The sequence below is a fragment of the Psammomys obesus genome, unplaced genomic scaffold (genome assembly GCF_907164565.1).
Source record: "Psammomys obesus unplaced genomic scaffold, mPsaObe1.curated_primary_1811, whole genome shotgun sequence".
NCBI classification, from domain to species: Eukaryota; Metazoa; Chordata; class Mammalia; order Rodentia; family Muridae; genus Psammomys; species Psammomys obesus.
Window position 1 is genome coordinate 7477023 of NW_026596091.1, and position 26409 is coordinate 7503431.

General features: G+C 39.5%; 1 protein-coding gene across 4 annotated transcripts in view; it reads left to right on the forward strand.

Moving 5' to 3' along the window:
- Anks1b (ankyrin repeat and sterile alpha motif domain containing 1B) overlaps positions 1-26409 on the forward strand; it is a 1067094-nt gene that overhangs the window by 595921 nt on the left and 444764 nt on the right. For all 4 annotated transcript variants that reach the window (XM_055627859.1, XM_055627860.1, XM_055627861.1 and 1 more), the window contains exons 13-14: positions 21222-21808; positions 24520-24580. In XM_055627859.1, the coding sequence (XP_055483834.1) occupies positions 21222-21808; positions 24520-24580 (648 nt within the window). The remainder of the gene's footprint in view (positions 1-21221; positions 21809-24519; positions 24581-26409) is intronic.

Sequence of the window (26409 nt, forward strand, 5' to 3'; positions counted from 1 at the left end):
TTTTGGCTTCTTTGTCAAAAATCGAGTATTCATAGGTGTGTGGGTTTATTTCTGGGTCTTCTATGCGGTTCCATTGATCCTCCTTTCTGTTTTTATGCCAATACCATGCAGTTTTTATTACTATTGCTCTGTAGTACAACTTGAGATCGGGGATGGAGATACCTCCAGATGATCTGTTGTTGTACAGGATTGTTTTGGAGATTCTGGGTTTTTTGTTTCTCCATATGAAGCTGAGAATCTTTTTTTCAAGGTCTGTAAAGAATTGAGTTGGTATTTTGATGGAAATTGCATTGAATCTGTAGGTTGCTTTTGGCAGGATGGCCATTTTCACAATGTTAATCCTACCAATCCATGAGCATGGGAGATCTTTCCATCTTCTGAGATCTTCTTCAATTTCTTTCTTCAGAGACTTGAAGTTTTTCTCAAACAGGTCTTTCACTTTCAAGCAAATATTTATATTCAAAATAAAATTTAAAACTCTTGGGAAGGAAAGAAGGTTCTAGAGGAATTGGAGGAGGGAAAAATATGATCAAAATACATTGTATAAAAATTAAATAAAGTAATTCATTATATATTATAGATTGTATGTTATACATTATGTATAATATATTTATATAGTATACATTTATGAATATATTTATATATTTTCTTTTTTTATTTTTGATTTTTTGAGACAGGGTTTCCCTGTGTAGTTTTGGCTATCCTGGACTTGCTTTGTAGACCAGGCTGGCCTCAAACTCACAGAGCTCTGCCTGCCTCTCCCTCCCTGAGTTCTGGGATTACAGGCATGCACCATTGCACCTGCCAAATATATATTTCTTGGTGGGGGGAGGTCAAGACAGAATTCATGGGTTGACACGAATGAGTTCGGGACCAGCCTAGTAAGTTTCGGGCTACCTTGTGTGATGTGGTTCTTGCCTCCAAGGTCCTGCCTCTTTCAAAAAAGGAAAACGAAGATAGGAGTAAGTTATTTCCAGATGTGATCAAAAGATAAATAAAATTCCCAAGAATGGTCAAGGAAAGTGTTAGATATAAAAGTATTGGAATATAAAATCAAAATTGTCAGATATAAAGTATATTTTTAAATGAATTATCTAAAACCCCAGATAAAGATTACTCTTAATTGGTTCATAGTATGTGGACATTGGTGGGGATTTTGGAATAGACATTTCTTACCCCTGTTTGCTCTAACAGACTTCTTTTACATGGAGTACTTGAAGAGACGTTAGGAGTGGAAACTGAGAGACCAGTAAGGAGGCTTTATCAGCCATCCAGTGGAAAAGTAATGTGTGATAATTAGGCAGGTTGCAGGCAAAACCACTGGGGCCCACAGCACGATTGGCTATGAGGTGAGAGAGAAGAGTTAGCATAAAAATGACAGTGAAACTGAAGGTAGAAATTTAGAGTTCAGGGTAGAAATCTGGCTTAAAAAAAAAAAGGAAAAGAAAAAAAAAAGAAAATTTGGCAATTGTCATTAATTGGGTGATAGGTAAGCCCCAAACTGCAAATGACTAGAAGAATCAACAAAAGAAGACACAAGTCTTAGTATCCCAAGCCAAAGGACTTTTTCATACAGACTTTTGGGGATAAGAGGAGGAATCGCCTGCAGGTGAGGGCTGTTTGGGGCTTAGAAAGTATCTCATCCAGGAGGGTGAACGGCTGTGTCAGAGGCACAGCTGGTGGTGTGAGTAGGAGGAAGATTTAGACGTCCATTTCAGCAATGTGGACATTTTGCCAGGATGAGGAGGCATGCATCTGTGGAAGGACATGGATCAAAAGACTAGAAAGTTGGTGAGAAGTCAGAACTAGCTACTCAATTGCAGAACAGGAGCATTGATTTCTATATTTTCTTACTTTAAGTTAGTGTTTCCTTTTCGGTATTAAAGTGGTGGAAATTGCCATTTGATTGCATTTCATCTTTTCCCTATCTTATGGAAAGTTAGATGATGCCCCCAACCTGAAAATTGCTGTGCAGTATTTCTCCAAATGAATATTCCATTTGCTAGCATCTCAGAGAAAATGACATTCTATAGCTTCCACCGTTATGAAAAACCTAAACAAACCCATAGAGTCTGCATTTTTCTTACCCTGGCTGATAGTTTTTTGTGATGTCTCCTTTAATTGGCCGAGGAGCATGTGAAAGATAGCAATAGAAAAAAAATCAATTTTCTAAGCCATTTTAAATAGCTTTAATGCACATCTAGTTCTCTCCGGATCAAATGGAAACATTAGCAGAGTTAAGTATCATTCATTGTTGCCATGACAACAGGGCCAAACCCTTATAGAAGACTTTTATTTTACATTTGGTTTTCTTACCATAGCAACAGCAGCATTGATTTAAAATGTTACTTGCTAGTTAGAATTTATCTTTAGCATTTCCATATATTTTCCATAGTGTGTCCTGTTAATAGGATTAGGCTTTAGATGACTCGCCTGCTCTTTTGAGGTGAGACAGCTCTTGGGATGTATGTGAGGAAATCTAGGCTGCCCATTGCTTACAGGAATAGCCAGCTCCCAGGGCACATTTGCATGCATTACATTCCCAGAACTTCAATTGAGGATATTTAAGTTACTTGTGTTCAAATCCAAGGTATGTCCTTTGAAGCCTGAATTAGAATGATTATTCATTTCAGAGTAATTAAAAATAATTTTCATCCTTTGATGTTGCAAAATTACTTTCTTTTTATTTAAAGACAATACTTTATTTGTTTGTTTCATTCTTTACAGAATAACTCTCTCTCTCTCTCTCTGTCTCTGCATTCATAACCAGTTGGCATAGAATAAAAATAGAAAGTTTTTAAAATAAGTTAAACCGAAGAGCCAACACTTTTGAAAACAACAGACTTGAGTAAAGGGCTCCTTCCTCTCTCCCCTCAATGCAATGACTTCTGTTTGGGAACATACATGGTTAGAGTAACTGCAGCATTACAAAGAAATACGTTTTGGTGAGGGAAAAAACAAAAATCTTTTGGTTCCAAATGCAGCTCTCTCCACTGTAGGCCACTTACCCATCTGGCTCTCTCTAGCTGTGGGAAACACTCGTCGCACAGAGCACCCTTTGAAATTGCTAACCCCCTAGGGGGACAGCCATAGATGAGAAACTGCCCTTATGAGCTTGGCTTGTACAGGAGGAACAAAGAGGTTAATGGTCGAGGGTACCGGAGGAGAGGCGCGTGGGAAGAGTGTGAGCAGCTAGCTTCCTGTGCTGGAACAGGAGCTTCTTTCAATGCACAATGTATGCCAAGATAGATCAGGCACTGTACCAAGAAGATACAATAATTTAGTAATACAGTCTGCCCAGGCAGCTGAGCAGCTGGAAACGAAGGAGCTTTGGGATTTGCTATAAACGGTGGGGAAATTGGCTGATAGCCTCTCTCCTATATTGAGCAAAGGGAGCAAGAGAAAAGATTATAAATGTTTGAAATCAGAGCCAAACTGCATGGTCTATTCTGGTCCAGAAGCTGCCAGGAATCTAGCATCCTCCAGCTTCGCCATTAAATGCTGATTGTGGCAGAGTGTGGGACTGATAGACCCAGAGACAATCAAGCTGGCCTGTGTGTGCTTTCAGAAAGGCAGCTATTGACCTTAAATTGTTTACAGAGGAGAAGGTTCTATCATCCGCTTTACCTGGTGCTGTTAGCATGTTCTAGTACTTACCCTTTGGGCTGATTATACAATCCGACTAAATACCCTAAGGCCATTGCTGACACCTGGAAAGAAGCTCATGGGATGATTTTTAGAACTCCAGCAATACTCAGATTGGAGCTCAGAGACAGCATATGATGCTGAAGCCACAGAAAGTTCTGGGTAAGCTAGAGACACAAAGCCTTGTAAATGTAATGGGAGAAATATAACTTACATCCCATAGCAGGTCCTCTGTTGACTAGGTGTGTGAGTCCTCCTCAGTGCCCACATTGTAGCTCCCACTTCAGAAGCCTGGGAGAGGATTCAGTGAGATAGGATGACCTTGGACATAAAAGGCACATGGTAAACATTATGCCTTCTGTGTCTGTTCCTCCTATGGAATCTCAGCCTCTGGCATCTTTGAAATAAATTATTTTGCAAGGAATTGGAGTTTATTTATTATCACATATTTTTGGAAATGAAGAATGAAGAGGATGTAAATACTAAGTAGTTGCCGCATGGCTTTGATTGCCCTCTGGCCTGAAGTGGAAGGCAGCTGCAAGGCACTCTGAACCTCCGAATAAATCTCAAGATGCTAGCTAGAGCTCTGTGCCTAGGGGAACAGAAGGCTAACCTACGCTATGATAGGGTTCATACAAATTCATGTGATAACTGAAAACACAGGTAACACTTTTCCTAATATTTATGATAAAGGCCAGTATCTCTTTAAAAGCTTGTTGGGAGATGTAGACCAGGTCTGTTATAATGACAGAGCTTAATTTTCTTCAATTAAAACAAGTTCATCTAAGATTTATATAAAAATGCTCATTTGACCATTTTTATGACAATTATATCATATGGTAGTTAAAGCTTTTTAAAAATTACAAAAACTCCTCAAATTTATTTTTTTTTTGTTCTCCATAAAACTATATTTTGGGGGAGATCATGTCTTAAAAGAATTTACTTGATTCACATCTGTAGTTGAATTAATACTCTTCTTCATTTGTATACTCATTAGAATAATTTATTGATATAAATCATCTCACATGCTATGAGATACAAACATGTATAACAACTCAATTTATTAATAAGCCTATATTTTAGTAGGGTAAAAGTCATCCAGACCTATAGTAAAACTTGTGGGTTCTATCGAAAATACTTTTAAATAAAATTTTTATGGATATGAACACTCAGGACCACCTGCCCAGGGTTAGCACCACCCATGGTTGACTGGGCCCTTCCCCATTGATCTTATTGCCAGACTTTATGGAGGCATTTCCTCAGCTGAGGTTCCCTTCTTTCAAATGACTCTAGCTTGTGTCACATTGACATAAAATTAGTTGGGACACTCATATCTGCAATCCCAGCACTAGAAAGGTGGAGACAGGGAGAGCAGAAGCTTAAGGCAACCTTGGTTAAGTATAGAGTGAGTTCAGGGGCAGCCTAGGGTAGCTGAGACCCTATTTCCAATGAGCAAAGTTCAAAATAAAAGGTACAAATAAGCCATGTCAGGAATGAGAAGAGATGTAACTACATATTATTAGAAAATAATTCACAAGGTAAGAAAAGAATTGAACAAGTTCACACCAGTGAAGTTAATACTGAAGGCAATGGTCAAATTCTAAATAATCATAACAAAGGGATCAAAATGCATACAAGCATCAAATAGTTCTACAATTGTAAAATCAAATGGGTAATTTCAAACCTTCCCACCAAAAAATATGGAGTCCAGACGACTTTAAAGGTAAAATAAATATGAGAGAAATAAGTGTTAAGATACTCTGAGGGGGACTGGAGAGTTTCCTCAACTGAATTGATAAGGCTAAACTCACTGTAGCAAAACTGAACAGTTAATGTAAGAAGAGTGACAGAAAAGCTTATTTTATTCATAAACATGGAGGTAAAAATCTCAGAGAACCTGTAAATAAGGAAGAATATTAAGAAAGACATCCTCTGAACACTGAGGTTTTCCTATCAGTGTCCTTATTAGTGTTTGGTGTTTAAATTTTTTTAAAGTGTACATTTCGTTCACTAGCAACTTAAAGTATAAAAATCACACAATCAATAAGTGATATAAACTTACCATCTAATCATAAACAAAGTTCATAGCAACCTTGAAAGAAGAACCTTAAACATCAAAAATATTTGACCAAATCAGTGATAGCCGCCAGATCTGAGAGCAAACATTATTTTCAAATGGAAAATCTAGGACTGTCTGACGTTTAGATAGGACGTCACTTCCAGTGCTTCACTCCTATCTTTCCCATGGTGCACTGCAGGACGGTGATGCGGGTGGCATGGACATCCCCACTCCATTTTACAGGTAAACATGTGACTCATTTAAGTAGGAATGACTGAGCCAGTTCCTACAGCTGAGATGTAAATGTGCATGGTTCCTTTCTAGGAAGGCAGATCACGCAGCTTTTAAACAGCCCTCTGTACTCCCCTGAGAGAGTGAGTTTAAAGAGGTCAGGTTTTTAGAAGTTTACAGTTACTTTTATTTATCCGTGTGAGTCTGGGGTAAGGTGAGTGTGGCCAGCCTGCAGGATGAAGAGTCCATATTCTCTTTCCACTGTGAGGGTCCCGGGAACAGAGCTCATGTCAGCAGGCTTGGCATCAAGTGCCGTTATCTACTGAGCCATCGCATGGACTCCTTAATATGTTTTGCTTCATGGAAACAATCTGAAAGACTTGACATATTCCTGGCCCGCACTTTGGGAACTTCAGGGAGCATTTCCTACAGCCAAGTTCATTCATTAGCACAGCCCCCAACAAATCAGGAAATTTGCATTAATCCCTTGCTACCCTTAGTCCCTCAGGCCACACTCAGGTGTTGCTAGCCTCCCCAGAAATACTGGTTTTGTGAAGAAAGACCAGTTAGGGGCCAAATGTTTGTGTCTGACTGTAATGTCTTCTCAGTATTCTTTATAGGGAACTGTTCTTCTGTCTTTCTTTATCTTCACCCTTTTAAAAGGTTGTAGGTGGGTGACATTATAGAAAGACTACAAATTGGGTTCATCTTATATTTCTGTTTGATTAGATAGGTTATTCACCTTTGTCAGGAAAATATAGAAATGATTCTGCATTTCTTTTGCATTGCATCCTACCAGATGAGAATGTAGTTTTGCTGTGTTCTGTGGTCGATAACAACATTGGTCATTTGATCAAAGTAATAGCACCTCCAAAACTTCTTATCAGTGAATTACTGTGCATCTTTACAATAAAGATATTCTGTAAGAAGCAATTTGGAATTATTCCTCATTCCTACCCAGTCTTTCAAAAAAAATTATTTCTATGTTGTCATGAGCTTGTGTTTTTCATTGTATTCAATGGGCTATCATCCATTACTATAATTATTTAATGGTTTGCTAAAATTATCTTCACTTTAACCATTTTAGTGGAGTCTCTGTCCTTTTAACATGCCTTTTCTGTTTTGACCAGTTCCTTCCTTTATGGAACAGGATGTTCCAGACTCATTTGTTGTTCCTGTGCTGCCTCTACTGTCAGTCACTTTTCAGCAGATCCCTGTATTAGAAAATACATATAGAAATCAAAATCTGGTCTTTACTAATTGACATATCAATTTCTCAGGTCCTCCCAATGGGTACAGGTAGGTGATACATGTTTACATCTGTCTGCCTGTCTTTCCCTGTATCTTGAAAACAAGGCTATTTATCATTCCAATGCATCACACTTCTAAATTATTCTCTATATTTGGAAATTCCCCCTTGAACAAAGAGAAATCTAGGTCCCATTAGTCTTAATGCGGTTATTTATTTATTCAGTCCTTCGAAGAGTAACCCGTCTTCAACTACCTTATCTCTGACTGGAACTTATCTTACTCTAACAGAATCCGGCCTGCCATGACAGTTTATCCCTCTGTGTAAGCCCTGCTCACCTCTGCTGAGACTCTTTCACTCCATGAAAAGAAATTGCCACCTGTGAAAACTTCTTTTTCCTGGTAGGACTTTCACATCCCATGATTACCATCTCTACTCTCTGTGGCTTGACAGCGTTTGCTAGACTGACCTTCTGTTGGGATGGCTTCCTTGTTTGGCTGTTACAGACCTCTGCCTGTCCATCTCTTCTTCCTGAGTTCCTGCTCACCTTCCTGGTGCTTGACACTTTAGCGTGGGTCTCGCTAATCCCCTCCTAGGTTCCCTCTGAAAATGGATACACTACTGCTCTGCACTGTGCTTCCCCGCTTAGGTGTGAATGCCGGATCCCTGTTCCTGGACTGATGACATCAGGACTGATTTTCTCATAGAGTGAAAGAGGGAAGAAAATGACTGATGTCTCACATCTGAGCTTCTGTACTTACACTTCATGCAATTCTACACACACACACACACACACACACACACACACAATGCTTTGGCTATTGTCTTAATTCTTTCTCTTAATTCTGACATTTTAGGTAGAGCTTCAAATTCTTTGGGGCCATGTGTCTCTTGATTTGTATAGCCGTTAGCATTCATTTTCCTCTATTGTTCTTGTAGTGTTGCTAAGCGGGGTTGTCTTAATTCACTTTTGTTTCCCACATTGTGAAAATTATTATTTATCCTAGACTGATGGGGAAAGATGCCAATGAAGGATTTTGAAGGAACTACAATAGAATTATCCACATTTTAGTTTCTTTTGTCATCACTGTGAAGGAATAAGCAATGTAGTTACTTCTGTGCTTGATTCAGGACACTTCCTGCTGCCTCCTCCACAGTTCCTCACACCATGATTTCCAGAGCACTTCTTTCACCCTTGAGTCTATGTCAGACTCAAGGTCTCCTTTTTCTGGTCATCTCTCTGTGACACCTTTGCAACCCCATCATATGAACATTGGACATCTCCTTCACTAAAGGATTCTTACCTTTAGTTTGGATTCCACTTTTTAGAATAATTCTTCCTTATTTTCATTTTACATGTGTGTGTGTGCCTGTATGTCTCTATATGCACCACATATGTGTGTGTGCCTATAGAAACCAGAATAAGGTATTGGAACCTCTGGAGCATGAGTTACAGATGTTTGTAAGTTGCCTGATGTAGGTGCTGGAAACCGAACAGCAATTCTCTGCGAAAGCAGTAATTCCTTATAACCTTTGAGCCACTCTTCACCTCATGGGTCCTACTTTTGAAATTTTCCTTTAGAGTCAATATCTATTGCACATCCCTGAGCTTCTCAAAGGCTCCATCTACCTCCTGGTGCTGGTGTATTTTTCAAGTTCTCCTGACTGATCTGAGCTTCTGTTACTTAGCATCCTCCTTGGTGAAGAGCTCTCTTCCCTTGAGCTATATGATGGCAGTTCAGGATACCAAGCGTTGGAGGCTCTGTTAAATGGGTTCTTTTGTCCATCTCTACAGATGGTCAGCTGCTGACCAGTTCTGAACTTTTCTATGATATCATTTGTCTTTGCCCATCCATGTAAGTGCTATAAAATTTCTTGATACCTAGCTTTTTAAGACATTGCTGATAATGTTTTTGTCATTACTGTCCTTGTTTTGCCTTTTACTGTCTTTATTACTTTTCTTTTTAAACTCATACACATTCTTTTCCTTGCTGAACTGTGTTTTTTTTTTTTTCTTTGTTCAGGCTTGTGCTTTAAACTTTAAACTAATAACTCAAAAAAAAAACCCTAATTTTTATTTTATTTTTTTAACATTTTATTTATTTATTTATTTTTTTATTATCGGTTACATTTTATTAACTCTGTATCCCAGCCGTGTCCCAATCCCTCATTCCCTCCCAGTCCCTCCCTCCCTCCCTCATCTCCACCATGCCCCTTGCCAAGTCCACTAATAGGGGGAACCTCCTCCCCATTCATCTGATCCTGTTTTATCAGGTATCTTCAGGACTGGCTGCAAAGCTCTCCTCTGTGGCCTAACAGGACTGCTCCTCCCTTGGGGGGTGGGGAGGCCAAAGAGCCAGTCATTGAGTTCCTGTTAGAAATAGTCCTTGTTCCCCTCACTATGGGAAACCAATTGGTTACTGAGCTACCATAGGCTACATCTGAGCAGAGGTTCTAAGTTACATTCATACATGGTCCTTGGTTGCATGTCAGTCTCAGAAAAGACCCTGTGCCCAGATATCTTTGGTCCTTGTGGAGCTCCTATCCTTTCCTCATCAGACTAACTCCCCTTCTTTCTTATGATTCCCTGTACTCTGCCAAAGGTTTGGTCATGAGTCTTTGCTTTGAAAACACTGCTAGTTAGAGTCTTTCAAATGTGCTCAGTAGACTCCTGTCATATGTTCAATGCGCATCCCATCTGTCTTTCTAAACTAAGATTGATAATCTTACCCCATGTCTGCTCTCTTGATTATCTTTTTTAGGTGTATAGATTTCATTATGTTTATCATATCTTATAGGTCTATATAAGTGAGTATATACCGTGTTTGTCTTTCTCCTTCTGGGATATTTCACTCAGGATGATCTTTTCTAGATCCCACCATTTGCCTGCAAATTTCATGATTTCCTCCTTTTTGATTGCTGAGTAGTATTCCATTGTGTAAAAATACCACAATTTCTGTACCCATTCCTCCATTGAGGGACATCTGGGTTATTACAAATAAAGCTGCTATAAACATGGTTGAGCAAATATCCCTTTTGTGTACTTGAGCAAACTTTGGGTATATACCTAGCAGTGGTATAGCTGGGTCTTGAGGAAGCACTATTCCTAATTGTCTTAGAAAGTGCCAGATAGATTTCCAGAGTGGTTGTATCAGTTTACATTCCCACCAGCAGTGGAGGAGGGTTCGCCTTTCTCCACAACCTCTCCAACATGTGTTGTCCCTTGAGTTTTTCATCTTGGCCATTCTGATGGGTGTAAGGTGATATCTCAGGGTTGACTCAAAAAAATCAGAAGCCCTCCTGTATACCAAAGACAAAAGGGCCGAGAAAGAAATTAGGGAAACAACACCCTTCACAATAGCCACTAATTACATAAAGTACCTTGGGGTGACACTAACCAAGCAAGTGAAAGACCTGTTTGAGGAAAACTTCAAGTCTCTGAAGAAAGAAATTGAAGAAGATCTCAGAAGATGGAAAGATCTCCCGTGCTCATGGATTGGTAGGATTAACATTGTGAAAATGGCCATCCTGCCAAAAGCAACCTACAGATTCAATGCAATTCCCATCAAAATACCAACTCAATTTTTTACAGACCTTGAAAAAAAGATTCTCAGCTTCATATGGAGAAACAAAAAACCCAGAATCCCCAAAACAATCCTGTACAACAACAGATCATCTGGAGGTATCTCTATCCCCGATCTCAAGTTGTACTACAGAGCAATAGTAATAAAAACTGCATGGTATTGGCATAGAAACAGAAAGGAGGATCAATGGAACCACATAGAAGACCCAGAAAAAAACCCACACACCTATGAATACTCGATTTTTGACAAAGAAGCCAAAACCATTCAATGGAAAAAAGACAGCATCTTCAACAAATGGTGCCAGTCCAAATGGATGTCCACATGCAGAAAAATGAAAATATATCTATATTTATCACCCTGCACAAAACTAAAGTCCAAGTGGATCAAAGACCTCAACATAAAACCAGATACTCTAAATCTGTTAGAAGAAAAAGTGGGGAACAGTCTAGAACTCATTGGCACAGGAGACAACTTCCTGAACAGAACACCAACAGCACAGGCTCTAAGAGCAACAATCAATAAATGGGACCTCATGAAACTGAAAAGCTTCTGTAAAGCAAAGGACACCGTCATCAAAACAAAGCGACTGCCTACAGATTGGGAAAGAATCTTCACTAACTCTTTATCTGACAGAGGACTAATATCGAGTATATACAAAGAACTAAAGAAGCTGAAAAGCAGCAAACCAAGTAATCCAATTAAAAAATGGGGAGCAGAGCTAAACAGAGAATTCTCGACAGAGGAATATCGAATGGCAGAGAAACACTTAAAGAAATGCTCATCCTCATTAGCCATCAGGGAAATGCAAATCAAAACGAAACCCTAATTTTTAATTCTTTGGTCTCTCATTCCCCCTTCCCATGATCTTCTTTTTATTTTAATTTAATTTTATTTTTAATTATACTTTATTTACTTTGTATCCCCCCTCTGGTTCCCTCCTTCTTCCCTTCCTAATCCCTCCCTTCCTCCCCTTATCCACCCATGCCCCTCCACAGGTCCACTGGTAGGGGACGGTTTCTTTTTCTTCCTTCTGATCCTAGTCTGTTAGGTCTCATCAGGAGTGGCTACATTGTCTTACTCTGTGGCCTGGTAAGGCTGCTCCCCCCTCAAGGGGAGGTGATCAAAGAGCAGGCCAATCAGTTCATGTCAGAGACAGTCCCTGTTCCCATTACTATGGAACCCACTTGGACACAGAACTGCCATGTGCTACATCTGTGCAGGGGTTCTAGGCTATCTCCATGCATGGTACTTGATTGGAGTATGAATCTTAGGAAAGACTCCTGTATTCAAATTTTTTGGTTCTGTTTCTCTCCTTGTGGACCTCCTGTCCTCTCCAAATCTTACTATTTCCCACTTCTTTCATAAGATTCCCTGCATTCTGCCCAAAGGTTGGCCATAGTCTCAACATCTGCTTTGATAGTCTGCAAGGCAGAGCCTTTCAGAGGCCCTCTGTGGGAGGTTCCTAACTTGTTTCCTGTTTTCTTCTTTTTCTGATGTCCATCCTCTTTGCCTTTCACAATAGGGATTGAGCATTTTAGCCAGAGTCCTCCCTCTAGATTAGTTTCTTTAGATGTACAGATTGTAGTAGGTTTATCCTATATTATATGTCTATATGAGTGAGTATATACCATGTGTGTCTTTCTGCTTCTGGGACAGCTCACTCAGGATGATACTTTCCAGGTCCCACCATTTACCTGCAAATTTCATCATTTCCTTATTTTGCATTGCAGAGTAATACTCCATTGTTTAGATGTACAACAATTTCTGTATCCATTCTTCAGTTGAGGGGCATCTGGGTTGTTTACAGCTTCTGGCTATTACAAATAAAAGCTGCTACAAACATGGTTGAGCAAATGTCCTTATTGTGTACTTGAGCCTCTTTTGGATATATGCCTAGAAGTGGTATAGCTGGGTCTTGAGGAAGTGCTATTCCTAGTTGTCTGAGAAAGTGCCAGATGCATTTCCAGAGTGGTTGTACAAGTTTACATTCCCACCAGCAGTGGAGGAGGGTTCCCCTTTCTCTACAACCTCTCCAGCATGTGTTGTCAATTGAGTTTTTGATCTTAGCCATTCTGATGGGTATAAGGTGAAATCTCAGAGTCGTTTTAATTTGCATTTCCCTAATGGCTAATGAGGTTGAGCATTTCTTTAACTGTTTCTCTGTCATTTGATATTCCTCTATGGAGAATTCTCTGTTTAGCTCTGTTCCCCATTTTTTAATTGGATTACTTGGTTTGTTGCTTTTCAGCTTCTTTAGTTCTTTATATATACTGAATATTAGCCCTCTGTTAGATAGAGGGTTGGTGAAGATTCTTTCCCAATCTGTAGGCAGTCGTTTTGTTTTGATGACGGTGTCCTTTGCTTTAACAGAAGCATTTCAGTTTCATGAGGTCCCATTTATTGATTGTTGCTCTTAGAGCCTGTGCTGTTGGTGTTCTGTTCAGGAAGTTGTCTCCTGTACCAATGAGTTCTAGGGTCTTCCCCACTTTTTTTTTTTTTTTAACCGATTTAATGTGTCTGGTTTTATGTTGAGGTGTTTGATCCACTTGGACTTTAGTTTTGTGCAGGGTGATAAGTATGGATCTATTTGCATTTTTCTACATGTAGATATCCAGTTGGACTAGCACCATTTGTTGAAGATGCTGTCTTTTTTCCATTGTATGGTTTTGGCATCTTTGTCAAAGATCAGGTGTCCATAAGTGTGTGGGTTTATTTCTGGGTCTTCTGTTTGGTTCCATTGATCCACCATAATGTTTCTGTGCCTGAACTGTGTATTTTTATATCTTTCTGCTCTGTCTCGCTATAATCTGGATAAGCACAATTGGCAGTGTTCGTGCCATAGCCTGAAGACTTTGCTGTCTTGAAATTTTGCCTGCTAAAGAGATTAGTATAGAGAGTGAGGAGATGGCTCAGTGGATAGCATGCTTGCTGTGCAACCCAAGGAAACGAGTTCGGACCCCAGAATCCACATAAAAAGTGAAGCGAACTCATGTGCACACTTTTAACACTAGTGCTGTGGAGGGTGGAGATGAGAGAATTGCTAGGGCGTCCCGGCACAGAAAGGAATAAGTGGAACATATTAAGGCAGGATACATGACGTCCTTCTCTGTCTTCACAGTTACATGAGGAATGCACACCTGCGCACACATGTGTACACATACCACACATGCACACATAATGCACACATACAGACACACGCATATACAATAAAAAGAAAAAAAAACAAATTAGTCCATTAGTTTTAAATTTTGCTTTATGTTAGTTTTTGGGACACAGGCAGAATGATGCCAAATTCTTTGACAAAATGTGTTATGAATGGCGTCCTGGCAGTTCCCAAGAGAATCTTGACCCCCTCATGGGCTGTGCCTGTAGGATTTACATTTTGATCTGCTTTCTGACCATCCCTGCTTCTAGCCAGAAAACTCCATTAAGCTCTGCTATAGCATTCTAGGGTTTCTCCCACCTGTAGCTACAAACTCCTTCACTCCTCCCACAAACCAGTTCCAAAGCCCTAAGGGTTATCTCAGCAACAGCTCCACTTCTCAGCAACAGTTTTCTGTGTTCTTTGCATTCCTTGTCACTGTGACCAAATAGCAGAGAAGATAATGAAGGAGAAGTCTGTTCCAGGTCACAGTTTGAGGATACAGTTCAGTATGCTGTAGAAGTCATGGTAGCTAGCAACAGTGTGAGATGGATGGCCATCCACAGTCAGGAAGCAGGGAGCAATGAATGCTGCTGCTCTACTTTCTCTCTCCTTATTCAGTCTGACACTCCAGCCCCATGGAACTCTGCTGCCCACACCTCAATCAAATACTCTAACAGACATGCCTAGAGGTTTGTCTTCCCTCCTGATTCTAAACATGACACTGACAGTTGAGACTGACAGTCCCATTATCCTAGGTGCTTTGGTTTCACTCTGTTATAAATACCATGGCTGGAAGTACTTCAGGGGAGGAATGGGTTTGTTTCAGCATATAGATTGAAGACTATCATTGGAAAAAAAATCAGGAAATCAAAAGGAACTTGAGGAACTTGAGGTGTCATGTAGGAAAGAATTTTGCTTGCTAGTTGACTCTTAGGTTCATGTTTAGCTAGCTTTCTTTTACAGAACCACTGCCTGGGGAATGGTACCACCCACGGTGGACTGGGCCATCCCACACTAATTAACCATCAAGACAGTCCCCCACAGACATGCTTATGGGCTAGTCTAGTCTGAGAAATTCCTCAACTGAGACTCCTTTATCTGGTGACTCTGGGCTGTGTCAAGTTGACAGTTGAAGCTAATTAGAAGTGGATTTTATAAGGGACCTTGACATAATTGCTCTTATAAAAAAATAGCTATGCTATTGTCGTGTTCTTGCCATGAAAAATGACAGGGAATCTCTAAAAAGTATTAGTTAGATCAAGGATCACCTAGTACTTTCATTCCTGTCTCCAGACTTACTCTTGGTCCTGCTGCAGCCTGTAGGAGTCCCTCCCATCCTGCCTCTGTTCCCTGGGGAGTCCTCCTCTTGCTGCAGACCCAGGATCCATGTAGGTGTTTCCCACTGCTGTTCTCAGTCTTCACTTTTACTCCATCTCCAGTCTTCTGTGTCACCCACCAACCTGCAGAAACACCTTCTACCAGGGACCCCCAGTGGCCACAATGGACTAGAGTGCAGACAGGCGATTTTTTGCTATCCTTTCTGTCCTCTATTCCAGTGTTTCCAGGATTACTCTAAAGCCTGCGGTACCCTGCTTCCAGGTAGCCCTCTTCCCACCTTACTCCCTGGGAACTCTGCCTTTTAATGCAGATGTCGTCTCCCTCCATCTTTCCTGTATGGCTCTCAGTCTTTCATCCTAGCCCATCTCCATTTCTTTGTGGTACCTACTTAGCCACAGAAATACTCTGTACCAGGGACCATACAGTTGCCTCAGATCCAAGGTGGGCATCAGCCAACATGCTGAAGACTAACCCAACAAAGACACTAAGGGACTATATATTGACACTAAGGAACACCTCAAAGATCATAACTCCAGATAGCTAGAAACTCCCCTCACAGAAACAAAAACATCCACAGCCTTTTCCAGAAGCCCAGAACACTACTTCAATAGGTTCTAAAAAATGCAACCTAGTTGAAGCAAAAGACAAGGACTTCATAATAGCAATTATGAATATGCTCAAAGACCTTAAAGAATATGAATAAATGATCTAGTGAAGACTGTCAAAATACAAATAGTTTGGTGAAGTAATTAAAACCTTTCAAGACATGAAAGTAGAAATAGAATCACTAAAGGAACCCAGACTCAAATAAAACAGTAAATGGAAAACTCAGGGTGTCAAAGAACATATTGGATTACATCAAGCCTCACCTTCATTTCTTATTGCTTTGCACCCATTTCACCCTTTCCCTGCCACTCTGCTGCAGCCGTAACAGCCTTCTGATTTTCCTTGATAACTTTCCCAAGCTTTTTATTTCTTCTTCCCTCCATCTACAATAACCATCCCCCAAACTCTAAAAGATCAATTCTTCCTAAAGAGTCCTATATGTGCACAATGTTAACACCTCAGAAAAAGAGTCCCCTTTCACCTCATAGCACATTCGTTCATTCTTACCTCATTACCTTGTTGTCTTAGCTCCATAACTTCACCCAAAATAAGTCTGTTCCTTATTTGCCTGTAGGTGTACCTTTTTTCTGAAATATAATAGCCAGGTGGAGGGATGTTGCCTTTGTTCCTGCAGAAATTTTGCCACTGAACACACAGAAAAGTGTTTCATACGTACTTGTGAGATGAATCAATCATTTCTATGAATGTCAATATTAGTACTAGAGTTTCTAACATTAGATTTTTTTCTGAAGGAAAATGCAGTAAACTAATAAATGAAAGTTTGATCTATAATAATAGTCACTTTTTTCCATAATTGTTTTTTATATAACATGAACTTTTTAAATTTACTGTTATTCAAATATTTATGTCGGTGATGAAAATCAGGAGCAAAGGTGGAAAAGATTGAACTACTTATTGCTAGATACAAGCTTTGGCATTTCTTTGAAGTGCTAATGATTATCAGGTTGGAATTCACACATATTTACTTCTGTACCTTGGCATGAAATACCCACTTTCTCAAAAGAGAAGTATGAAATTAAATAAGACAAGTTATGAAGGACAGTTTAATCTATATGCTTTGCCTAAGTTTCATCTAAAGAAATGGTAACACAGTGCAAAAATCTAGCTAATGTGTGTGTGTGTGTGTGTGTGTGTGTGTGTGTGTGTGTGTGTATGTAAGGGTGTTTAAATAAAAATAAAATAGTAAATTCTATGTTGTTACTATGTAAAAAAATCTTGATTTGATGTACAATGCCATTGATTAATATCATATTTCAGTATAAAATATGAAGGCTTCTAGATTAAAGTATGTTTATTGTAGCAATATAAACATATTTTTCTCTTGTTACATACAATAGAAAGTGTCCTAACTGGTTGTTCCTGGGATATGAGAATTTGTGTCCTCTAAATACATAAGTTGACATCCGTATCCCCAAGGTGGTAGAGCAGAAAGTGTAGGATTTGAGAGGCTGATAAGATCAGAGCCCTTATAGGTAGGATTAGTGCCCTTATAAGAGGCTCCTAAGAACCCTTTTGTACCCCTATAAGGTGAGAACACAGATGGTGATGTCAATAAGGTAGAAAGTGGGGGCCTTTATCACACAATCTTCTAATGTCTTAATTTGGCTTTTCAGTCTCTAGAACTATAATGAACAGCTCTTTGCCACTTTTAAGCTGTAATGTTTATAGTGTTTTAGTAGATCTTCCCAATGAACTAAGACAAGCCTGTCGCTTCTCCCAGAGGTCACAACACTTTTAGGTGTATTCTATCGATATCATTTCCCAGATATAGACATGAAAGCACTGCAAAAATTTTAAAGCATGTATTGATTTTTGAAAACTTGAAATTTAACGTGTTGTAAACACATTAAAGCACCTCAATCTCAGTGGCTTAGAATAATAGGCATCCTTTTAGCTCACAAATCTGGCTGTTTTCTTCCACTTTGGACAACCTCAGTTCATGATATTCTATGACCACTTGCCATCTAGGTCTGAGGTTGTCCAAAATAACCAGGGTTAGGCAGCAGACAACCAGAAACTGCCCTGCTTGGCTGAATGGATTCAGACTAACTCATCTAAACCTATTTATTGCTGTTTTGCTTGTTCCTCCCCATAGAAGCCAAGAAAAGACACTTGCTAATAATCTCTCACTATTTCCTTTGCCTTTTGTCTGGCCTCATATACCTTTCTGTGGCCCCTTGAAGTGGGGTATGTCCCTCTTCTTGGATCTTTGAGTAGAACAGTCTGTTTTTTTTTTTCCCCAGTGATAATCATTTCCTGATACACTGACTCCAGCATTCCTTAAAAATATATTGCATTTTAAAACAACTGGATATGTTCCTTCACCATCTAGCAGCCCAGCCTGGCTTACATGGCGGCTTCAAGAATGGCTGGTTAAATACAGAAGCACATCACTCATCCCCCACACCCCTCATTGTGTCTGCTGCTGTCTCTCTCACTAATGCAGGGCACTTGGCCCCAGTGGCAGTCAATGTCCAGGACTGGGGGCAGGGAGAGCTCTGGCTGTGGGGAAGGGTGTGACCATAGGGAAGGATGTGGCTAAAGGGAGGGTGTGGCTGTAGGGAAGGGTGGGGCCACAGGAACCCTGAGCTGATGGAAGAATTCTGATCAGTCTACCACACAAACATTTCATGTTTCAAATCAACTTTTCACTTTCTTTTATTTGACTAACCATTAAATTATGACCCCTGAAATAAGCACGAACTATTCTACCACTTTGGGCAAACATATTTTCAACTGTCATGATACTAAGGACTGTTATTCAAAGGCTGAACTTACAAGTTAGAACCAAATTCCCTTTCATTTCAGGAAGTGGCTCCTTGTGACTAGAGAGATTGGTCTATACAAATCACTCAAGATTATAATTATAGTCATTTTAGTCAAAACACAGAGGTGATGGTAGCCTTAAACTATCACCCATAGAATCTTTTAAACTTTAAATATAGTGTCCCTAAAATTCTCATTATTCTAGATAACTAACATGGTCAAAAAACCTTTTGACTAAAACTTACAGACCTTTTTCTGATAATAGGTTTTTCACACTCTTCAATTTTTTTTTCTTCCAAACTAAATCACTTTAGCCTTTTCAGCAACATTCAGAATACAATTTTAAACTCCCTTGTTTTACAATTTCTCCTGCTTTGCCATTCCCCACCATTACTTTCATCTACTGACCTGCTGGTACCATAAAATGCAGTGGCAGGCCCAAGTCACCCAGAAGGAAGAGAAAATAAGCAGAAGGGGGTTGCCAAGTCTTATTTCCTCCTAGAATTCTCTTGTCTCTGAGAAGAAGCACACACAGCAGACAGAACAGTACTGCTCTTACTGTGTTTTTCTCGCATTCCAAAAATGGTCATGAAGAAGAAAACCATACCCCTGTCCAGTACGAGACTCTTTGATTATTTTCTTAGTAAGCCAACACTAAATTATTCTTTTACCAGATTCTGGAATCTGTTAGACCTTAAATTGAGTCACAGCCTAACTACTTACTAGGCACAGAAACTTTAACAAGCTAAGATGAATGTTGGCTTTGACTCTTCTTAACATATAGATATAGGAAGCAATGAACACTAGTCCTTGAAGAAGTCACAATTGTTTGTCTCATCTGGGACCTCTACCCCAAGAGTGATCTTCATTAAAAGAGGAATGCAAAATGCAGTTGACATAGACATGGAAACTCTTTGCAAAGATGGAGTTTTTGTAGTAAGACCAACATGCCAATCACGTGGAAGTAGATGGATGCAGATTTCTCCTTGTTTAGAATGTCAGTCAATTTCTTATCTCTTCTTTCTTCCGTTCTGGGATGCTGGTGTGATGGGTCTGGGTAGGAAAATATAATCTTCTTGGAAAATTTTAACATGAACCAGCACAAAATTTAAAGATATGTAGAGCCGGAAAAAAAAAACGCTCTTTACCAGCTGCAGGGGACAGAGAAACATGAAGGCCCAGAGCCCGTGCACAGTACCAAGAATAGATTTGATTGTTCCAACCCCTGAACCAATGTTAGCTGAGATTCATTGTGGTTTTCAATTTTTCAAAACAGGGAAAATTTGTTATTTTAGCAATAGAGTTTTGTTTTCTATCAGGAAATTATGTCTATTGTTAGTAACCAGATCACAGGATTGCTATGAGGATCAAATGGAGGAATGTAGATGTAAGTTTCAATTCAGTGCCTAGCAAGTAGCCCATACTCATTAAATGTTATGTGTTAATTCATAAACTCTTTGGGAATTGAGTCTTGCATTAATATTAACTGTTTTAAGGTGTCAATCAGCCAATAAGCTTCAGTGTATTGCCAGTATGCCCCACATTGGCTGTATCTGACTTCAGAAGACTAGGTTTTAGGACTATCACATAACATAACTTCAATCTTGACAAATATTTAGCTATCTCTATGAATTAACATTACTTCTATAAAAGTAAGCTGTCTTCCTTTGCTAAATCTTCTGGAGAAGTTTTTAACTCAGTATCTCTTTATACAAAGAATCAATTTATATAAAAAAGATAAGGTATTTTAAATCACAGAGAAATGTTATGTTTTATCTCAGAAAAATTTCTAAGGCAATAAAAAATATCACCATTCTTCTTTGATTTCTTTTCTGCATTGCACTTGCAAAGATCTAAGGGAATCAGAAGGCGTGCCATTTCAGAGGAGAAAGAAAGAGCTCCATGTAACACCTCAACATCAGTTTTGTGGAAGGGTCATGCTTCTGAGTGAAGTTATAAATGCACTGCTTGCCAGTATTGAGCCTGAAAATTTTTTCTTGTTTCACTCATAAACTCTGAATAATATTATCTTAACTTAATACTTAAAGTAATACTTTTGGGATTATTAACCTTAAGTTTCTACTAAATATACTTACCACCCGGGGTTTTGTTTTTTGATTTATTTGATGGGAGAAGTGTACAAGGATATCAGTATGTATAACACCAGCCTGCTGTTCTACCACACAATACCCACTAACTATGAGGCTCGGGATATGGTAGTCCCACTTCAAGAAACCCAGTTTTGTTCATTTAATATCAAACATATACTCTCTGATCAAGAAGGAAGACTATATAGTCACTGGAGTTTCTCAGTTTGTATCTTTGAAATGAGCCCTAAATTGTATCAGAGAGATTGAATTCACATACACATAGGTCCCATCCCCCCACACACACACACATGAGCACGTACATTTTATATGTGGCAGTACAGGATCATGGGCATTTCCTAAAGCAAATGTGTTACAGTGTATAAATAAACCAAATGTCTTTGTCCGTAAAAGTGCATAAAAGCTACTGTTTGCTAGCTGTCAGAGAGTCATTGTCAGCAAAATCCTGACTGCCTCCTCCTTTTTGCAGATGACCTCTGTCAGCAGGAAGACAGTGACGCCCCAAGAGAATATGATGCTGGGCAATTTGCAGGTCTTCTCCATGGATCCTCTCCAGCCTGTGAGTCTCCTGAAAATCCATTTCATCTGTATGGAAAAAGAAATCAATGTGAAGACGGACCAGACGAAGCCAGTCTGGCAAACAGTCCTTTGCCTTTCAAACAGACTCCGATAGAAAATAACTCAGAGCCGTTGGTAAAGAAAATTAAACCGAAAGTGGTCAGTAGAACAATTTTCCACAAAAGAAGCCACCAGCTTGAGAACCACACCATTGTTGGCACAAGAACACCTCGGAGTGGATCCCGCCACGGAGGCCAGTGGGGTGTGAGCACAGGGGGCTTTGTGGAGAGAGCATGTACTCTGGGGAGGATAAGGTCATTGCCTAAAGCCCTGATTGACATGCACCTATCCAAAACTGTCTCTAAGTCCGATTCTGATCTCATTGCCTACCCTACAAAGGACAAAGTGAGAGTTAACTGGAGCGAATCATCAACTGCCGAACGCAGTTCTAAAGATAATTCTGAAAGAACACCTTCCTTCACATCTGAATGGGAAGAAGTAAGCCCAACTTTTCATGTTGCTCTTTATATAGGCTTTGGAGCTGAATGAAGTTTGGAAGAGAGATTTTTGGTTTTTAAAATCTTTCAGAAGCAGAAGGGGTGGGGCTAGGGTTAATAAATGCATACAGCTTCTACTGGAAGGGAAATGGATAATACACAGTAATTTCAGAGCAATTGGAAAAATTAGCACATTTCTATACGTGTGGGGGACACTGTTTCCATAGAAATTGGTATCAAGCAGAAGTAATAAGTAGCTATGAGGCACAGGAGAAGGCTCCTGTCATGTCCCACCAGGCACTGTGGCTGACAGTTTGAGGAAAATCTTATTTTGTTCTGTGTCATTTTGCTGCTTGCTAAACTTTTTGTTAGCATGCCTTTCTTCTTTAAAGTGTCTTATATTTTAGGAATAGTTTCTTATGATTTTAGCCCTAATGGGAAAGCCATCATTCCTGGCTCTTCTTCCAGAACCATGCAACAAATACATGTCATTTAATATTTTCCATTTGTACCTATCAGAGGTACATTAAACAGAAGAGTCATCTCAGGGTCAAGTCTCACTACTTTAAACTCCACTTAAAGACAAAGTCTGAAAGAATTATTCAGAAAATAAAGGGCCCTTGTAAAACTGTACAATCTCATTTCTCCCTAAGAGAATTACATCATAAAATAATAATGCTTCTTGCTTTTTTTTAATTTCTTAAAGAATAAACCAAGTTTCTATCGACATTTTATCTTAACATGTCACATTTTTGTTTGTGAAAGATCATGCCAGGTGGATTTAGCTTTGAAGTACATGAGGTCACTTTGATGTTCTGAGAATCAAAAAAATTGAAGTGATTTTGATATTGACTTTCTGAATTGAGCTGTTTGAGAAAAATCACTTGAAATATCTGCATTTTTTTATGCTGAACAAATTGAAACACTTGAGTAATGTTCATTGTCCCTCTGGAACCTTCCGTTTTATTCCAATGACTAATATGAGGAGGGGGAGATTTTAGATGGCTATTTTGAGTTTGGAATCTAAATTTCAAACCTACATACTGATATCTATTTTATAAAATTTCAACTCCTTGAAATCTTGCTTTTTGTGAGAAAAGATTAAAACATTTAACTTGTATATTTAAGTTGCTTTGATAGCTATATTCTTTAGTTAATGGCACGAACTATTTTGTGGTTGCTCAATCTAATTAGTTAGAACTTGACTCCAATAACCATACCCACAAACTGAAACCTTCCTTTCCTACTGATAGTGCATGACTTCTGGGAAAAGGAGAATGGTGACAAAGAATGTAGAACTTGACACTAAACCTACCCTCTGTTCTTCTTTTTCTGGGTTTAAAGAGTTCATAGTAGCCCATGGCAGTTTAGTCTCCAAGTGGGTTACATAGTAATAGGAAGAGGAACTGCCTCTGACATAATCTGATTGGCCTGGGGGAACAGCCTTACCAGGCCACAGAAGATGACAATGCAGCCACTTCTGATGAGATCTGATAGACTAAGATGAGAAGGAAGGAGAGAAGGACCTCCCCTATCAGTGGACTTGGGGAGGGGTATGTGTGAAGAAGGGGGAGGGAGGGTGGGATCAGGAGGGGAGGAGGGAAGAGCTTATAGGGGGATACAAAGTGAATGAAGTGTAATTAATAAAAATAAAAAATAAACTGACCAAAAAAAAAGTTTATAGTTCCTAACTTAATGAGCCATCTATGCATAAAAAGGGTAAGTTCATAATTTATGCATTTTTAAAACTCAAAAGATGTTTGCTTGCCTTTAAATCTTACACTGTTGTCTTGAATTCTAGGTTGCTGTGATAGTGACACCAAGAATGTATGCCTGTGGCATTTTGTAGAGGAATTTTAATCCAACAACATGGCTACTCTGGCACATCCAAAGACCTAGGTCTCTGTGATCCAGCTGGAATACACACACACACACTTAGTATACCCTTTTAATCCCAGACAATGCCATCTAATTAAGGAATAGACAAAGTGATGAATAGAGAAAAATTTGACAAAATAAGTAAAACTCTTACAAGACATCCAACTCTCACAAGACAGAAAAGAAAAGCTATGTAAGAGCAACACAGAGACAGTAGAGTTGGCTGAGTAGAGTGAAGAATGTGGGTACATTACAGAAATACAGTAGAGTCCATGCAGTCAATACAATAGTACAGTGGAGTTCTGTGCAGTTTGGTTGAGTCTGGTGTAGGCAGTTCAGTGCAGTTCAGTTCATGGAGTTCAAAGGCAGTTTTTCCAAAAAGAGCAATTCAGTGAGAAGTAGGGAGAAGCCAGTTTGAATCAGTCAGCTGGGAGAAGAGTTTTGAGACAGAATACCTAAGTTGAACCAGACAGACAGAGTTCAGAAAGAACTAGAAAGGGTAAGAGCTTAACCAGCAGTAAGTCTCAGGGACTGAAAACTTTCTAGACCTAGGTTAGCAGATGGTAGCTGGCAGCAGAAGTCTTCAAGGTCATGGCTTGTAGAATATTAGATTGTATGGAGGCTAGAAGCTTCCATGTCCAGGCCTAGGGAGAGTTAGATAGAAATCTCTGGGCTCAGCCCAAACCATGTGTTCATAAAGCTTGGGTATGGCTATCATCTCATCCCATCATCTGAGGAAATAAAAACAACCTTTACAGCATTTAACAGTTATTTCTAAATGCGATGATAAAAATGCATATAGCAATCCACTTACATGGCTTTTACTTTTCACAGATCGACAAAATAATGAATTCTATTGATGTTGGAATCAACAGTGAACTTGAAGAGATGAATGGTGAGATCACAAGTAAAGAAACTGTCTTCTACACTATGATTAATAACTATGCCTAAGAAATAGCCAGAAAATGATCAAAATTCTTATTTAATTTTGCATTTTATCATGAGTAGCTGCATAGTATTTCCTTCAACTCTCAGGTACAACAACCTTCACCTAAAACATCAAGCTGAGAATATTGATTTGGCAAATTGGGAATATTTCCTGTGTTGCTCTTTTACTATGTCAGGTAGTATTGATTAATGAAGCTTCAACTTAAGGTTGAATGCAGTACAAAGCACTTCAAAGTGGTGTGGAATCTGATGATTTAATATACTATATTTCATCCAGTGAAACATCTCATTTGTCATGGAAAAAGTAATTAACAACTTCTAAGTTTTAAACACCATTTGTCAAAAACTATATGTCACTCATCTTCTTTTATCCCAGAATGACTACCAGAGTCTCTCAAAGAGTATTTTTGACTATCACTATTTAATATATTTAATATATTCTAGAATAGAAGGCCATCCCATCTGAAACCTTTTTCCTGATTTTTTGCTTAATACTGATAGATGATGTAAAATATCAGATATCTATTTCTTTAGAATCACAATATTCACATTAAAGAAATTAGACTTCATTGTCAGCACGGCCTAGGATGAGGAACTTGCGTAAAAAGCAAGATTTTAGGGGGTGCTAAACAACATAGTCATCAAAACACAAAGTATTTTAATGGAATAATTTAAGTTTTCAAAATTAACAGTCCAAATCAATGATGAACAAACTATCAAAATGTAAATAAATACAAGCTACAACCTCACTAGGATAATTAAAGTCTCGTCCTATGATTCCTAAAATGGCTAACAGCAGCACATGCCTTGTCAGGGAACTGGCAGAGCCACAGGCAATGCCGAACCAAGTGCTCCTTAGCTGTCCAAGCAGCAGAATGGCTGTGCAGAAAAGCACTGAGCGCTCCGGCGGCACTGCTGCCCCTCGACAGCCAGCCAGCTTGTCACCCTGGCGATGGGGCCGAAACCTTGCTGCAGCGCGATGACTCTGCAGCCTGGTCACATGTCTGGAAAGATAGGAGTGGGGCGGTTCACTGCTCAACCGCCAACTTGCTCTTCCCATCACAGCCTTCTCCCATCTTATTACCTGAGAAGGGAATTCTGTAGCAGATCAGTCTGTGTCAATAGCAAGCTCCTCAGAGATTGGCAGCAGGTACCAACACAGGCATATTACTCTAAACCTTTATACCAGATGTCTAGAGTTCCCACAGCTAGTCTACAGCAGAAGGACCATGTCCACGCTAAACAGGAGCCGGGGGAAATATGCACATTCCATAGCAAAAGCACACGCTCGCGGACACGCGTCGGCGCATACACACACCACATACAAAAGCCTGATGTGAAAGTCATGAAAGGCCCCAAATCTTACTGTCCTTAAAATAATGAAGTAAAGCCAACATTTCAGTATTAGCTAAACCCACCGCTGCTCCCGTCAGTGTTCTTTCTATGCCAACTTTGGCCGTCTCACCCCCACCGTCATTTCCTAGTCTCTGCAACAGCACTGGAATGAAAGCAGAGACACCATCCACAGGAATCATTATTATTGACAAAGGCTGGCGCTGCAGGTGCATTAGCTTTGCCTCTTAATTACACACTAATTATGTACTAAGTGATTGGCATGTAACATTCCAATTGGTCCTTAGGCTGGACATAAATCACAGCTTCAACAGCCTGCAGCATACGCGCGCACACACACACATACATACATACACACATACATACACACACACATACACACACACACACACACACACACACACACACACACACACACACACA